This window comes from Pan troglodytes, chromosome 21 (assembly GCF_028858775.2).
Source record: "Pan troglodytes isolate AG18354 chromosome 21, NHGRI_mPanTro3-v2.0_pri, whole genome shotgun sequence".
Taxonomy (NCBI): Eukaryota; Metazoa; Chordata; class Mammalia; order Primates; family Hominidae; genus Pan; species Pan troglodytes.
In genome coordinates this window covers 15,314,355-15,330,905 of record NC_072419.2, presented here as the reverse complement: position 1 = coordinate 15,330,905, position 16,551 = coordinate 15,314,355, and the positions used below count along the sequence as shown (strand labels likewise).

Genomic DNA, 16,551 nt, shown 5'->3' with positions numbered 1-16,551 from the left:
CCACTCAGTTCTGACTTTTGTGTTGGTTTGGTGTCAGGCTCCACACCACTGTCAGTGCCACACTCCCTCCAGACTCCCCAGAAGTTCCCTGTCTGCCGCATCCTTTTGCCTCCCTCTTGGCTCCCATCACACCCCCTGCATTTGCCCTTTACCCCTTGCAGAACTAGTTTCCACCTCCTGTGGTCCCAGAACACACACTTATCTAAACTATTTGATTCAGCCACAATGCAATGGATATTTATTAAGCACCTACTAAATAGCAGGCACTGTTCTAGAAACTCTGAGCTGACGACCTGGCTTTCTAGATCTTGCTACTCAAAGTGTGGTCCACATACCAGTGGCAAGAGCATCACCAGGGAGCACATTAGAAATGTAAGTTCTCGGGCCCCACTCCAGATCAACTAAGTCAGAAGCTACATGTTCAACAAAATTCCCAGGAGATTTGAGTGCACATTAGAGTTTGAAAAGCATTGTCTTGGTGGTTGTGGAAGATGGAGACAATCTGGAAGAAACCATTTCAATTTCTCTCTGCCCCTTCCCTTTCTAAGCCAGCCTTAGGTAATTCTCCCCTTTGACTGCCCAGATAACTCTGGGTGTTGGCCCCCTAATTGGTTCTTCCTATAGGGTATCATTTACAGACATACCTTTTGTATGTAAATATCTTATTATTGCTCCCACAAAGGTATGTCACCATTTCAGCCTTCCATTCTTAATAAATGTTTAGAATCCCAGGCTCTATACAAAATAGGCACTGAAAAAAATGATTGTGAATGAAATCTTTTAAGTTTCAAAACTACACTGGACCCGACCTCAGCGATAGCTGTGAAAGCTCACATTCAAGCCACAGGCTGCCTTATTGGAAATACTTTTAAAATTATATAGGTTTGGTGTTTAACAAGCTAAATTTTGTTCCTTCCGGAAAAAGCATCTTAATGTGAAATCCAGGTGTATTTTTTAAACTGAGGCTTTTGCATGCAATTAAATGAAAATGGTGTTTCCCTAGAATCCCAAGGAGTATATGTTTTAAAAGGATATCTGTTTAATATGTAAAATATGTAAACGTCCTACTGTGCTCAGTTTGCCTTCATCTCCCCCACAGTGCCTTACTACACAGCCCCACCTCTGCTCATCTCAGCCTGTCGCTCTATTGCCCAGGCTGCAGTGCAGTGGTACAATCTCGGCTCACTGCAACCTCCACTTCCTGGATTCAAGGGATTGTAGTGCCTCAGCCTCCCGAATAGCTGGGATTCCAGGCATGTGCCACCATACCCAGCTAATTTCTGTAATTTTAGTAGAGACAGGGTTTCACCATGTTGCCCAGGCTGCTCTCGAACTCCTGACCTCACGTGATCTGCCCTTCTCAGTCTCCCAAAGTGCTGGGATTACAGGTGTGAGCCACCGAGCCCGACCTCAGCTAGTTTTCAGAAGACCCTCTCTCTTACTGAAATTCTGCCCATACGGCATTTACTATTTTTATTTAAATTTTGTCTACCAAAGCTCCAGGAGACAGAATAATTAATATTATGATTTTGTTAATATTAAATAGTATGCCACTACCGCCCAACTCACATTAAATTGGCAATGGGATTTTATATGGGCATCAATAATTTATCTCTTTTTTATGCTACAAAGAGGATTTGGGGTACACCTGTAGTTTTCTCTACCCAATACTAACTACTTCTCCAGGAAGAACTTCCTCTGCTTTCTGAGAATGGCCTCACCCACATGCTTCCCTTGGGAGCTGCTGTATATTTTACCCCCCATCTCTTGGCCAAGGTAATTGGTCCAGGGGAGGCATTAATCCAAGTTGGGTCAGTCATACTCTGACTTCTGGTTGCAGACTTGGTCATCATGGGACCCAAACAAGGTTTGTCCCAAGATTTTTCCTACATGTCAATGGAGAAATAAAACTCAGAAGGGATCAGTGCCTGTATTTTCAATCAAGGGGAAGCCTGTCTGCTACTTTGGAAAAGAATAACACTAATATGCAGAGAAAAGCAGGGGCAGAGTTTGGACAGCCCCCTTTCTTATGTGATATACCCTTTGTACTTTTCTAGTATATACCCTTCTGGCCTAAGTTAGTCCAGCATGGAATTCTGTGGCTTGCAATCAAAAGAATAAGGACAAAATAAAAACAAACAAAAACAGAAATAAAACAACTCTGCTTAATCTCTAAACAAGATAAACTTCTGTGTTTTGGGCTCAAAGTTCTTACTGCATAAGATGTGAAAATAGTACCCAGAAGAGTGATTTTTCATATAATAATTGAAGTGCTTTGTGACTAACATAAAGGCAAGGTATACTAACTTTTGGTGTATTTATCAGCAGGCTGGCTCTGTTCAAAGAGCCATTTGATCATTTATTAGTCACAAAACTCTGAAAGTAAACTATTAAAGGTAGAGAAGAAGCAAAAATTCACTTGGACTTCCTAGGAAATAAATTAAGAAGGTATGTGGTAAACTGAATGGTAGTAAACAACATTTAATTTTCACTTTTGGTATGATTTTTTTTTCTGTCCTAAAGGAACAGACACATCTCAATTACTTTGCTGGTTTGTTTGCCATTCATGATAACTCTCCCAGCTCAATGTTCCAAACCTTTTAAGGAGTTAACAGAAAGGCCCTGGGGAATAAAACTTCACGCTTGTTCTCAACTCTGCTAAATTTCACTTGGTTTAGTCATCTGAGGGCAAGAAAATGGTTTCCATGGAGGAGAATAATTCCTTGACTCTAACTCAAAAGGGATAAAAAATATGTGGACAGAAATTTGTATGTTTGGAGTCTCTTCTAAGAAGGATAATCTTGGAACATAGGCAAAAAGCCAAGTCTAGAATATTCATATTTCGGGCTCAACACATCTTCCTTTCCCTTCCACTAATGTCTAAAGAAGATGCCTCTTTCTTTCCTTTTAGTCAAAGCATTTACTCTGGATTTTCACTATGCATTGTTTTTCTTCTACAAGAAATTAATTTACAAAACATCTGAACTAAGTAACGATCTACACAGCAAGCACATCACCAACAATTTGAAAACAAGGTAGAGGCAGGAGGATCACTCAAAGCCAGGAGTTTGAGACCAACCTGGGCAACACAGTGAGACCTGTCTCTTAAAAAATAGAGAAAATTAGCTGGGCATGGTGGTGCGTGCCTGTAGTCCCAGCTACTTGGGAGGCTGAGGTAGGAGGACCACTAAAGCCCAGGAGATGGAGGCTGCAGTGCACCAAGTTTGTACCACTGCCCTCCAGCCTGGGCAACAAAGCTAGACTTGGTCTCTAAAAAAACAAAAACAAGGAAGATGTTTATATGGGAGTGTGACCTGACCATTCATTCAAAGAATATTTACCTGCTATGTGCCAGTACTATGCTAGTATTGACGGTCCAACCTTTCTCTGTGAGCAGACAGAGAGGGCCCTGTCTACCCAGAGCTATAATCTCTACTAGCTCCCTTCTCTTTTCAGAAGGAGAAAGTCTTGGACAAAAAAGTCAAGCATCTTGATCATTCTATGAGATATTCTTTCACACCTATAAAATTCTTATTTTTAAAATTTCCATAGCTAAATAGAACTTATATTAAAAATAGCTGCTTATTTGAGTCTCAATGTTATAATAATCTTTGACATTTTTTTTTCCTTGCTGAGCAAAGAAAAAATGAATGTGAAGGTCTGACCAAGGCTTCTATTCAATGTGGAGTTGCCACCTGACATGGTTTGGCTCTGTGTCCCCACCCAAATCTCATCTTGTAGCTCCCATAATTCCCATGTGTTGTGGGAGGGACCTGGTGGGAGATGATTGAATTATGGGGGTGGGTCTTTCCTGTGCTGTTCTTGTGATAGCGAATAAGTCTCACAAGATCTAATAGTATTATATTGGGGAGTTTCCCTGCACAAGTTCTCTTTGCCTGCCGCCATTCACATCAGACGTGACTTGCTCCTCCTTGCTTTCTGCCATGATTATGAGGCCTCCCCAGCCATGTGAAACTATGAGTTCAATTAAGCCTCACAGTTTGGGTATAAATTGCCCAGTCTTGGCTATGTCTTTATCAGCCGTGTGAAAACGGACTAATACACCACCTCGAGTAGGGAACTAGATAAATAAATTAAGCTACATTCATGCAATAAAGTAATACGAAGCCATGAAAAAGCGTTAAAAAGCATGACATGAAAAATCACCATGACATAATGCTAAGTAAAAGAAGCAAATTGAAAACTATATGGATTTGGATCTTTGTGTGTGTGTGTGTGTGTGTGTGTGTGTGTGTGTGTGAATCCCATTGGGGTAATAATCAGGAAAATTGACAAAAATGTCAACAATTATTTTATTTCTTATTTCACTACTAACATCTTTTGCTTATTTGTCATTTCTTGTTTAGTAGAAAAATGCAACATTTTTTGGGAAAGCTAAATTATTTTTCAAAAAAAAATGACCCTATGTAAAGTCCAAATATTGGAGGAAGACAGATGACACTACCACAACTGACAGTAGGGATACTTCCTGACACTGCAATTACTCCTGGCACATATACTTCACCTAGGCAACCACAGAAAGGAGAACATTCAAGTGTGGCTCCCAGATAGCTGGGAGAGCACATAGTGCTGGTAGAAATCATTCAAGGAGAGACAATGAGTTCCCTCAAGCTGTAGCAAGATATAAAAAACTGTAATACTTGTTTATATTTGAAATGTATATAGATTTCCTAGTCAATTCAGGTATTGTACAGAAAAAGGCTTTCATTAAAAACAATATTTTAGGTGCATTATCTTGTTGTTCCTCCTTACAGTTTCATGAGGTAAGAGATATTTTTATCTCCATTGAACAGGTGAGAAAATTGACATTCAGGTGGTCATGCAGTGACTTGGTGGAGGAGCAGTGGCCTGAAATGAGGACATATGACCCTAGACCCCCCACTCAACACCTGATTGCTTGTCCTGGTGGGCTCGTCCATTCATAGCTGATCTGTATCTGCCCAGAGCGTGCAGTCTGAAACATAACTTTTTAACTTTCTGGGGCTGAACTCAGTTTGATGGTACTAACGTTGGTTTGGGGTCCTGAAATGATTGCTGGTGGGACAGACATGAGGATTGTAAGAAGAACGCGAGCCATTCAGTTTGATGTAAAGAAAGAGGTGAATGGATGTGATTAGAACATGTAGGAGATATGGGAAAGGGGAGAAAAGACAGGAAGCAAAGCAAAGTGAAGCAAAGCAAGGCTCTGCAGAGGATAACACATATGGTGACTGTGAAAGAAATGAGGAAATCTCTTTGTAAAGCCGCTAAAAAGGAGGAAGAAGAAAGAAGACAAAATGGTGGGTCGAGCACATCTGTGGCTGAGAAGCAAAAACTCCTGAACATTACAACGAAATCCCTGCTCACTGGGCTGTGGGTGTTTAGTAGAATGTGATGGTAGAGCTGAATACCCAGAGTGATTGGGGACCTCAGGTAAATCCCTAAGAATTTCCACGCCTCACCAAAGTCACTTTTAAAATTAAAACCTCACCCTAATGGTATAGACGAAACACAGGTTTAACCAGTGGCAGTTGATGAAAAACAGATAAATGAATTAGAACAGATTCCCTGATCCTGTAGTTCTTCTCTGGAGCAAAAGTCCTTACCTGGGGTTTACAGATCCCCAAGCTGTTCATTGAGAGATATCATGGAGCACAAGCACGTGAATGGGGTGGAGGAACTTCCATCTTTATTTTCACTCACTTCCGACTAAAGCAACCAGTACCTTCTACTGTGGATGTAGGGAGGGAACCACAGGGGTGATTTCCACAGGAACTATGACTTCGTCACCAGCAGATAATACACTCAACTTGATGACAAGCTGTAAAGAGCTCACTGTATTTCCCATTTCAAATAACGGAAATTGTAGGCTTACTCTAAAATGCATTTGGGGCAATGATACACACTCTAAAACTGTTTCTTCAACTTGACCATATTACAAGACACCTGGGAACCCTATTAAAATGCAAATTTTGACTTAGCAGGTCTGAAGTGGGGCCTGAGACTCTGCATGTCTAACACATTCCTAGGTGATTCACGGCCCACACTTCACACTTTGAGTAGCCAGACTGTAGAGTTATTTAGATGTAGAGCTCTAGGGATACAGATCCTTTTTTTTTTTTTTTTTTTTTTTTTTTTTTTTTTTTTTTGCACAAAAGTAGAGTCTACAGAGCTTGGTGTGCATTTTACATCTCCTATCATGATATGAACAATTACATCAAAAATATCCTCTAGGTGCTTATCAATTGATAGAGTTAGGCAAATAGTTATATCTGTGCTTTCATATCCATTTTTTCCTGCTTTTATTATTTCATTTCTTAGTACTGTTTATTATACACATCCCCTGAGTGTGTGTGGTGATCGTGTTTTATTCATTTTCATCTCCAGTGTCTATCAGAATGTTGTGCAAATACTAAGTTTTCAATAAACATCTGACAGGGAGTTTACGGATGCCATGCTTTCTTTCTTAACTCTCGAACTGTGGATGTGGCATTTGAAATGCATAATCCTTAACCAAAGCACGTTGGTATTTAATCCCCAAAGCAATTTTGGGAGATGAAATACTGTCGGCTTAATTTTCCTCATCACCCAAATACTTCTTTTAACCTGGGGCTTACTTCTTTTTTAATTACACTTCGGTTTGTCTAATTTAGCCTGGGAGGCCTGTTCATTACTTAGAACCACCAGCAAAGATAGAACTAACACTTCTGGGTGCCTTTCAGTCAAAAGATTTCCTGACAGAACAATCTCTGATTCTTACAAATGGAGCCAGTAGGAAGCTTTGGCACACACGTCGCAGCTAAAGGCAGGTAGTAAAAATTGTAAATGCTCCCAAATGGCCATAAAATAAACATTGTGTGATTCTAATTCCAAGATATTCAGGCTTTAGCCTTCCTAACAAGGCTGGGATAGGTGTGTGTAACAGGCACTGGGGCTTTATCTGAAACCCAAATCCACAATCACAGTGGTGCAGGGGTGAGCACTTTGAGTGAGTGGCTTACATTTGGCCTGAAAGGGCCAGGCTGACTTGGGCATGTATTTATGTCCCTCTGAACAGTCTTCAAAACTTTTACAATGTGTACTCACATTCCTTCTTAGTGAGAAGGAAGTGGAAGGGCATATGGTAGAGTTGCCACCTCTAGTAGGATTTCTACCACCTCCCTAGCTCCTCAAGTGCAATTTTCCCACCTACAAGCTCAGCTGGTTTTCCCCAATTCCCAACTAACCTTCTCCTCCAGGAGAAAAGCTCCTGAGCTGCTTTCCACACCCTCATCAGTGGGATTCCATATGGTGCCTCATGCTCAGGCATTGTTCCTGGGATGTTTAGGTTTTGCATGACTTTCTTGTGACTTCGGCCCCTATTTCTGCAGCTCAAATCTCCCCAAGAGGCCTTCTTGGGATGTTTTGGCTTCTGTTTTCCTCTGTACTCTGAATTCCTCTTTCAGGAATCTCCCGTGAGTATTAGGCTTCCCTCTCACTCTGCCACCTCTCTTCTGAATTGCCATGTGTCTTTCCTTGGGGAATGGTCTTGCCCAAGGGTTGGGGCCCTGGGGAAACTCCAGATGATTATAGTCGGTGATATGGTTTGGCTGTGTGCCACCCAAATCTCATCTTGAATTCCCACAAGTTGTGGGTGGGACTTGGTGGGAGGTAATGAATCATGGGGGCAAGTCTTTCCCATGCTGTTCTCATGATAGTGAGTCTCAGGAGACCTGACAGTTTTAAAAAGAGAAATGTCCCTGCACAAGCACTCTTTCTTTGCCTGCTGCCATCCATGTAAGACATGACTTGTCTTCTGCCATGACTGTGAGGCTTCCCCAGTCACGGTGAAGTTTAAGTCCAGTTAAACCTCCTTCATATTGCCCAGTCTTAGGTATGTTTTATTAGAAGCATGGAAATGGACTAATATTGGGGTGTCCAGACTTCTTTTTTTTTTTTTTGAGATGGAGTCTTGCTCTGTCGCCCAGGCTGAAGTGTAATGGCATGATCTCGGCTCACTGCAACCTCCACCTCCTGGGTTCAAGCGATTCTCATACCTCAGCCTCCAGAGTAGCTGGGATTACAGGCACCCACCATCATGCCTGGCTAATTTTTGTATTTTTAGTAGAGACAGGGTTTCACTATGTTTCCCAGGCTGGTCTTGAACTCCTGAACTCAGGTGATCCACCTGCCTCGGAATCCCAAAGTACTGGGATCACAGGTGTGAGCTACCGCACCCAGCTGGGATGTCCAGACTTCTAAGCAACATTCACCCTGTTAGTAAACTTGAGTCATCTGCTGGAGACCCCAGGAGTCCTTAACCCCTTGGGCTGCTGTTGGCCTGAACTTTGGGACGGCTTCTTCCTGAACTTGAGACCACTTCCCGTAACGTACTGGGAAGCACAGCCCCGGAGTGGTCCTTGTGGAAGTTTCTTCAGATCACATCAGTCCTCTGCTCAAAAGCTTCCAACAGTTCCCACCTCACTCCTAGTGAAAACACAGAGGCCTAAAGACCCCAAAAGATCTGTCTCCCACCTCAACAGTCCCATCTCTCTGACCTGATGCCCTATAATCCTCTTCAGGCAGAGCCGCTGTGCTGTTCCCCCAACACTCAGGCCCATTTCCAGCCCAGAGTCTTTGCATGCCAATCCTTCTGCCTGGAGGAATCCTCCTCCCTGTGTTGGCTGTTGTCAGTTCTTCACCTCTTAACTCAGATGTTGCCTTCTGCGTAAACCTTTCCGTGCCTACTCTATTTAAAATCGCCAAGCATCCTCATCATCCTTCCCCAAACTGCCCCTCCTTATTCCCCCATTTCTGTTATTGTTTTTCTCCTAAGCCCTTATTACTACCTAACATACTACATGTTTTACCAACTTATTTTGTTTATGGTCTGACTCATCCTTCTACAATATAAGCTCCATAAAGCCTAGGATTGTTATTTTTATTTAATACTGTTTAAAAATATTTAACAAGCAGGTGTCTAATAAGCATTTGTTTCAAGGAATGAATGAATGGCTGAATGCCTAATTTATTAGGATTTCTTTTTAAGGTGACGAAAATGCTCTAAAATTGATTCTAGTGGTGGTTGTACGTATCTATGAATATACAAAAACCATTGAACTGCACACTTTAAAATGAGTGAATTGTATGATTGGGAAATAAAGCTGTTTAAAGAGAGACAGGCATGGCATTCCAGGTATCATAATGAAGAAGTTTGCTGTGTGCTCTCTGTGTGAGCAGGACATCAGAGCAACTCCCTTCATTATGATGACATTGGCTTGAAACCTGAATTAGCAGAGGCATCTACACAATGGTTATAAACCAGGGGCTCTAGAACCCGAGGACCAAGGTTCAAATCCCAACTGTACCACCTTCTAGTTGTGGATCCTTGGAAAAGTCACTAAATTTTGCTATATACATTTTTTTATCTGCAAAATGGGGCTGACAATAGTACCAAACTCTAATGGTTATTGTGAGAATTAAATAGGCTGTTTCCTGTAAATGAGTCAGCACAGAATATAGCCCCATGGTGAATGTTTAATATATGCGGCCACTATTTTAATTTTTATTATGTTCTGGACTACTGGGGATGAGTTGCTGGAGAAAGTCAGAAGGCAGTGGTTATAGCCGGATCTCAAAGCCATTATTGCCTGTTAAAATTTACTTTGACTTGCTCGGGTCTGTCAAGGCAATCCCTCCCTATGCCTGATCCAACCCCTGCCCAGCCATTCTTTCACTGCTTTGGTCTTATTTCAGTAGTTCACAAATAAGGCAACCCCTCGAAATCATGTGGGGCTTGTTAAAAAGTAAATCCTGAGCCTCACATTTAGGTATTGGGCAGCAGTTCTTGAAGTCTGGTCCTGGGATCAGAAATATGAAAACATCAGCCCTACGAGAGATCTGTTGAAAATTTAAGGTAGACCCTAAAAATCTCTTCTAACAAGCTCTCCAGGTGATTCTGATTCATGCTCAAGTTGAGAATAACGGGCCTAGTTAGAATTTGATTTTCAATAAGCAATTCATGTGATTTTGATCTACTCATTGCATACAGTCACTGGGGACTGTTGTACTAGAACAACAGAATTACACTGAATCACCTATTATACAGTGATGGCTAAATCATCTATAGGCTTCCAACCTTACAAGCTGAAGCTGCTCAGAATTCTCTTATATGCACAGACCCTCAGCAAAGAAATAGACAGTTTATACAAATATCTCTTAAAACCCATTTCTTCTGGATACACTACCTTAATTTCTATCAAGCTTACTTATTTCTTTGGTTTTGGCATAAGCTTGTTTTCAAGGATATTTTATTGCTAAATTTATCTAATCTATCTGTCACAAATATTTATTGTGTCCCTACTATGTATCAAGGAATCAACAAAAATGGAGAGAATGTCTCAATTCGTGAGAAAACATTTTGGAAAATAAAACTGATTATTAATGGTGAGGATGGCATTTCCTTTCATAGGGAGCCTTATGAATTGGGTAGCCAACATTCCATGTTGGCCATTTAGGCACTGACTTTTCTAAATATAGGACAGTGGACTGTATAATTTTAAAAAAATTCTTACAAAGCCCAGTGCTACCAAAAAAAAAAAAAAAGGGAAAATTTGTTTGCAACATGTTCTTAATTTCTTAAACAAAGATAAGTGTTTTCTATTTGCTTATGAGATTTCAAAGATTCCCAAAAGCAATTATAAACTCAACATAAGTTAGTGAAAATAAAAATGATAAAATACAGCCTTATTGGCAGAAGACAGAGAAGCTTGGTAAAGATGCTAAGACAGTGGGGCTTATAAAAACAATACTGTGATGGACACTGTGTCACCTAAACAATCTCTCAAGTTGGTGCCAGTCACACCCACCCTTGTCTCCTTTCAGTTATCCAAAAGTATCCAAAGTTTCCTATAAGGGAGTTCCAGTTGCACAAACATAAATCATGTTTCTCAGGCTCACCAGTTTAATATGTTCTCGCTTCTGGTATTTTTCACTATAATACTGTTCTTGCCGAAGATTAAGCAGCTGCTGCTGTTGTTTGTCCTTCAAGTCTATTAACTTTTGGGTCATTTCAGCATCCAGGGCAGCGAGGTCTTGCTCAATCGTTGATGAACCATGATCAGGGCTGCTGGGTTCCGATCTGCAAAGACACAGAGTTTGACTCACAAAACAGACAGGCCATAACAAGGTGGAGGGAAGGTTATTCACCAGAATTCCTCCCAGAGAAAGTTCTCTGTTTGGAAATACATATTTTCATAAGCCACTTGGGGTAGAGGGTGAGACCCCAAGGACAAGCTTAGCAACAGAGTGTCTCCAATCCCAGAGACTGAATGGAATTCATGGTGCTCTAGAAAGAGGCAGGGGCAGAAAGAAAAGCAAAGAGGCTGGGGGCCCTAGGCATGGCAGTGGTGAGAATAATAATCTCCCTTTGGGAAAAACAGTGTCTAATAAAAAATTTTCAGGTTTTAATCTTTTTTGTTATTTTAAAATGTGACAAGTGTAATGGCATTCCCAGTTACCTTTCTCGTATGAAAACTTCAGAGGACGCTGCATTGAGTAGACTTTGTTAGAGGAAGCTAAAGATGTGCCTTGTTTAGCATCAGGGGTGATGATTATAAACAGAGAGCACGTGTAGATGCCGTGTGCAGATAACCCTCCTGGCTGACATCTGAGTTCTGTTTCTTAACAATTTTATTGTTGTTGTTGAGACAGAGTCTTGCTCTGTTGCCCAAGCTGGAGTGCAGTGGCATGATCTCAGCTCACTGCAACCTCCACCTCCCACGTTTGAGTGATTCTCCTGCCTCAGCCTCCTGAGTAGCTGGAACTACAAGCATATGCCACCATACCTGGCTAATTTTTGTATTTTTGGTAGAGATGAGGTTTCACCATGTTGGCTAGCATGGTCTCAAACTCTTGACCTCAAGTGATCTGCCCGTCTCAGCCTCCCAGAGTGCTGGGATTACAGACGTGAGCCACCGTGCCCGGCCTCTTAACAAGATTTTTAACAGCAAAGACACACAATGAAAATAAGGCTCTTTGGAGGCTTCACCAACTTCACTGATATCTTTACCCAAATGGCACTTTCCACACAAAGCTTACAAGGGGAAAGAGATGCGTTAGTTCATTCTAAAATATTTCGAATGCTTCCTCTTAGCAGTATGACTTTCTCTGCATTGTTCTTAGAGAATTACACAAATATTTAGAAGGTTAGGGTGAATGTCAAAATAAATTAAAGCAATTATCATTAACTTATGGTGTGATTCCTTCCAATTTTGTACTCTGTATTATCACCTGTAGGAAACAATGGAAAGAAAGACAGAGTATTGGGAACAGGGTACAAAGAGTAGGTATGCTCTTTTCATTTATATGGAATCCCTTCCCGAAAGACTACCTAAGATATTCAACACATCAGACTCTGCCTCCATATTTTTCACTTGTGGTCCGATAGGCCAGGTTAAGTTTCTTAGAATCAGCTGTCAGTAATTCTAGTTGCTTTTTCTTTGAATTGGGCCAGCATCAGTGGCATCACATGGGGAAGGGAGTTGGTTGAAGCTGGTGTTAGAATCAGATTTTGTCAAATAAGGGATGCAGAATTTTCTCAAGTTTCTTTTTGCATTTTTATGTGCAATGCCAAATGAGGACGGACATTCTATAAGGCTCCTCACTGCAGTGTTGAGGGAAACTTTCCTCTTGGCATGACATAGTTAACATTGAATTATCTTTTTTCTTTTCTTTTCTTTCTTTTTTTGAGATGGAGTTTTGCTCTTGTAGCCCAGGCTAGAGTGCAATGGCACTATCTTAGCTCACCGCAACTTCCGCCTTCCAGGTTCAAGCGATTCTCCTACCTCAGCCTCCGTAGCTGGGATTACAGGCATGCACCACCATGCCTGGCTAATTTTTTTATTTTTAGTAGAGACAGGGTTTCTCCATGTTGGTCAGGCTGGTCTCAAACTCCCAACCTCAGGTGATCCGCCCACCTCGGCCTCCCAAAGTGCTGGGATTACAGGCATGAGCCACCGCGCCCGGCCTGAATGATCTTATATAGCAGGAAATCATTGTAGCCAGGGCATAAAGGCATTTCTTCAATCAGTTCCAACCACTCCAGCAGAGGTAGCTCTCATTGCCGACCATCACCCCATATGCCGGGCACACTCGTATCTGAGTAAGTCGGTATACCCATCACCAGCTTACATTTGAGGAAACCACGGCTCTGTGAGATAATTGGCCAAGGACACAGCATGGAGGTGCAGTAGTGCAACTTGCCCAAGGTCAAAAATTACAGGGGCAGAAGGGCAACACCTGTGCTCTTAAGAGCAACACAGCATGACTGCATGCCATGTCTGGACCAAAACTATTTTTGAGTAACCTGTTCTTCACATTATGTAGAAAGCTCACTTGAGATGATGAATATTAAAGAAATTGGTGTGATTCATTCCAATTTTGTACTCTATATTATCATCTGTAGGAAACAGGGAAAGACAGAGTGTTAGGAACAGGCCTGGTGTGCTGGTGGCTCATGCCTGTAATTCCAGCACTTTTGGGGGCCGAGGTGGGCAGATCACTTGAACCCAGAAGTTCAAAGTCAGCCTGGGTAGTGAGACCCCACCTCTAAAAAAAAAAAAAAAAAAAAAAATTAGCTGGGCCTAGTGGCACGCGACTAGTTCCAGCTACCCGGGAGTCTGTGGCAGGAGGATTGATTGAGCCCAGGAGGTCGAGACTGCAGTGAGCTGTGATCATGCCACTGCACTCCAGCCTGAGCAAAAGAGCAAGACCCTGTCAAAAGGGAGGAAGGAAGGAAGGAAGGAAGGAAGGAAGGAAGGAAGGAAGGAAGGAAGGAAGGACGGAAGGAAGGAAACAAATTCAATGTACATAATGCCCATCCATTCATTTATCTGAGGTGTTTTCAGGATTTTATTGCATATCAAGAGAGATGGAAGACAGGTAGACATAATCAGACCCACTGGCTTTGCCACTTGAAGAAAAGCTCCTCATGACGTATCTTTAGATACTATGTACTAAGGGATTTTTTGGTTTTGTTTTGTTTTAAAGGACAATACAAGAAAAAAACAAGTGAACAACATCTCTGCATCTTCTATAAAAACAAAGTTGAAGGCATTATCCCCTCTGCTGCTTGTATAAGATCCAGGAAATTAAATCTCTGGCAATTAAATACTAGGAAAACGCTTGTCTCTCTTGGAAGAGTCAGCAAGTTTCCTTTAATCAGATGAGGAGAATTATCAAACCCATACTCCTTTTCTCAGAAGCTAAGAGCTGAATTCAGTGTTCAAGGACAGAGATGACATTAAATGACTAGTGCTGTCCGGTAGAAACAGTATGAGAACCACATATGTGATTCCCTTCACATATGTAATTTCAAACTATTAGTAGTCACTTTAAAAAGTAAAAATAAATGAGTGAAATTAATTTTAATAATATATTTTATTTAACTTAATATATCCAAAATATCATTTCAACATGTAATTAAAATAAAATCAACAGATATGTTGTAGCTATTTTACATTCTTTTTTAAAAAAGTGAAGTCTTAGATATCTGGTATGTATTTTATAGTTATAACACATCTCACGAGCAATATTTCAAGGACTCAAGAGCCACTGGTAGGTAGCTAGTGGCTCCTGTATTGGGCAGCAGGTCTAGATAATTTGTCCAAAGCTTAGTCTATGCATGTGTGTTGTTTCTCTTTCTATTTTCATGGGATTTTTACATACAAATCTTCTATGATGTTACCTTCAATATTCTACTGGAAGTTTGCAGGATATGACTTACAAGTAAATACAAAAATTAATAAACAAATATGTACAGTGAAAGGAAAATAAATCTTGGGGCCCCAAATCACTAAGCTAAAGGGAAAAGTCAAGATGGGAATGGTTTAGGGCCAACCTGCCTCCCATTCTATTCAAAGTCATGCCTCTGCTCACTGAGGTAAATGCATATCTGATTGTCTCCTTCCAAGAGGCTAATCAGAAACTCAGAAGAATGCAACCATTTGTCTCTTATCTACCTATGACCTGGAAACCCCCTCCCGGCTTCCCATCTTCCTGCCTTTGCTTCGAGTTGTCCCGCCTTTCCAGATAGAACCAGTGTTCATCTTGCATAGGTTGAGTGATGTCTCATGTCTCCCTAGAATGTATAAAAACAAACTGCTCTGAACACCTTGGGCACATGTCATCTGGACCTCCTGAGGCTGTCACAGGCGCACGTCCTGAACCTTGGAAAAATGAACTTACTAAATAAACTTGCTAAATTAACTGTCTCAGATTTTCGGGGTTCATAGTACACACGACTAAAGCAGAAATTCAGGAGAAGTTTTAGGCCAAGCTTTGCTTGAACTGGCTGTGTAACTACAGGTAAATGGTAATACCTTTAGCTTTCAGCTTCCTCCTTGAAAAAGTGACAAATATCACCTAGATGGCCTTTAAGGATGCTCCAGGCTTAAGAAATGATGACTTTGGCTGGGCGTGGTGGCTCACGCCTGTAATCCCAGCACTTTGGGAGGCCGAGGTGGGCGGATCACGAGGTCAGGAGATCGAGGCCATCCTGGCTAACACAGTGAAACCCCATCTCTACTAAAAATACAAAAAATTAGCTGGGCGTGGTGGCGGGCGCCTGTAGTCCCAGCTACTCAGGAGGCTGAGGCAGGAGAATGGCATGAACCTGGGAGGCGGAGCTTGCAGTGAGCCGAGATAGCACCACTGCACTCCAGCCTGGATGACAGAGTGAGACTCCGTCTCAAAAACAAACAAACAACAAAAAAGATGATTTTATTACTTTTTAAAGCCCAAGTATTAGGTTTTGATAGTGCTTTCAATTTAAGCATGTGTCAAATCATATGTCACAATATAAATCTAAAAAATGCATCTTATCTCTATGACTTGGCATCAAAAGAAGATTATTCAGTAAAGGAAGGATGTAATACGTCTTATACTTTGCTCATTGACAGGTCACTTACATACTTACATAGTTTCAGGGTAATTAATAAAGTTTTCAGTTAAAGAATGAAATTTTATTTCTCAGTGGCAATTATTATCAGTCAAGCTTTTGAGATAATCTTTACTGAGACAGCTGATGACAATGATTCCAAAAAAGTTTTCAGTAAATGTACAACCAATTCTACATAAGATTTCCTAGAGCTGTGAAGGTCGTTGGATTATCTTTGGCAATACGTTGTCCATTGGTTAGCCAACATATGAAAAATAGGCTATCTGATAAGAGTAATTTATATACTATAGTATAGAAAATTAAGTGGAGCAATAATTTAAACTTAAAAGGCTTTTTTTCACTTCTCTTGATGCTACAATTCATTAAAATGCTATATATATATAGAAATAGAACTAAGGGATACTTTTGCTTTTGAAAGTTATAAGTCTTCTAAATGATACACTTTTTTTTAAAACCACAAATAACATTTTATTTTAAAAATAAAATGTTAATTTTTATTTTAAAAATGTTATGAGTTGATGTTTAAAGATACTTAAGAGCAATGTCTTACACAACGCTCTGTTAATGCTCACTAAATATCTGAAATTAAAAATATTCTTGACAGCTAAATAAGC

General features: G+C 40.9%; 1 protein-coding gene across 5 annotated transcripts in view; it reads right to left on the bottom strand.

Moving 5' to 3' along the window:
• The window catches only part of PLCB1 (phospholipase C beta 1), a 752,222-nt gene that overhangs the window by 99,421 nt on the left and 636,250 nt on the right, over positions 1 to 16,551 (bottom strand). For all 5 annotated transcript variants that reach the window (XM_016937425.4, XM_016937426.4, XM_063803337.1 and 2 more), the window contains one exon: positions 10,939 to 11,119. In XM_016937425.4, the coding sequence (XP_016792914.1) occupies positions 10,939 to 11,119 (181 nt within the window). The remainder of the gene's footprint in view (positions 1 to 10,938; positions 11,120 to 16,551) is intronic.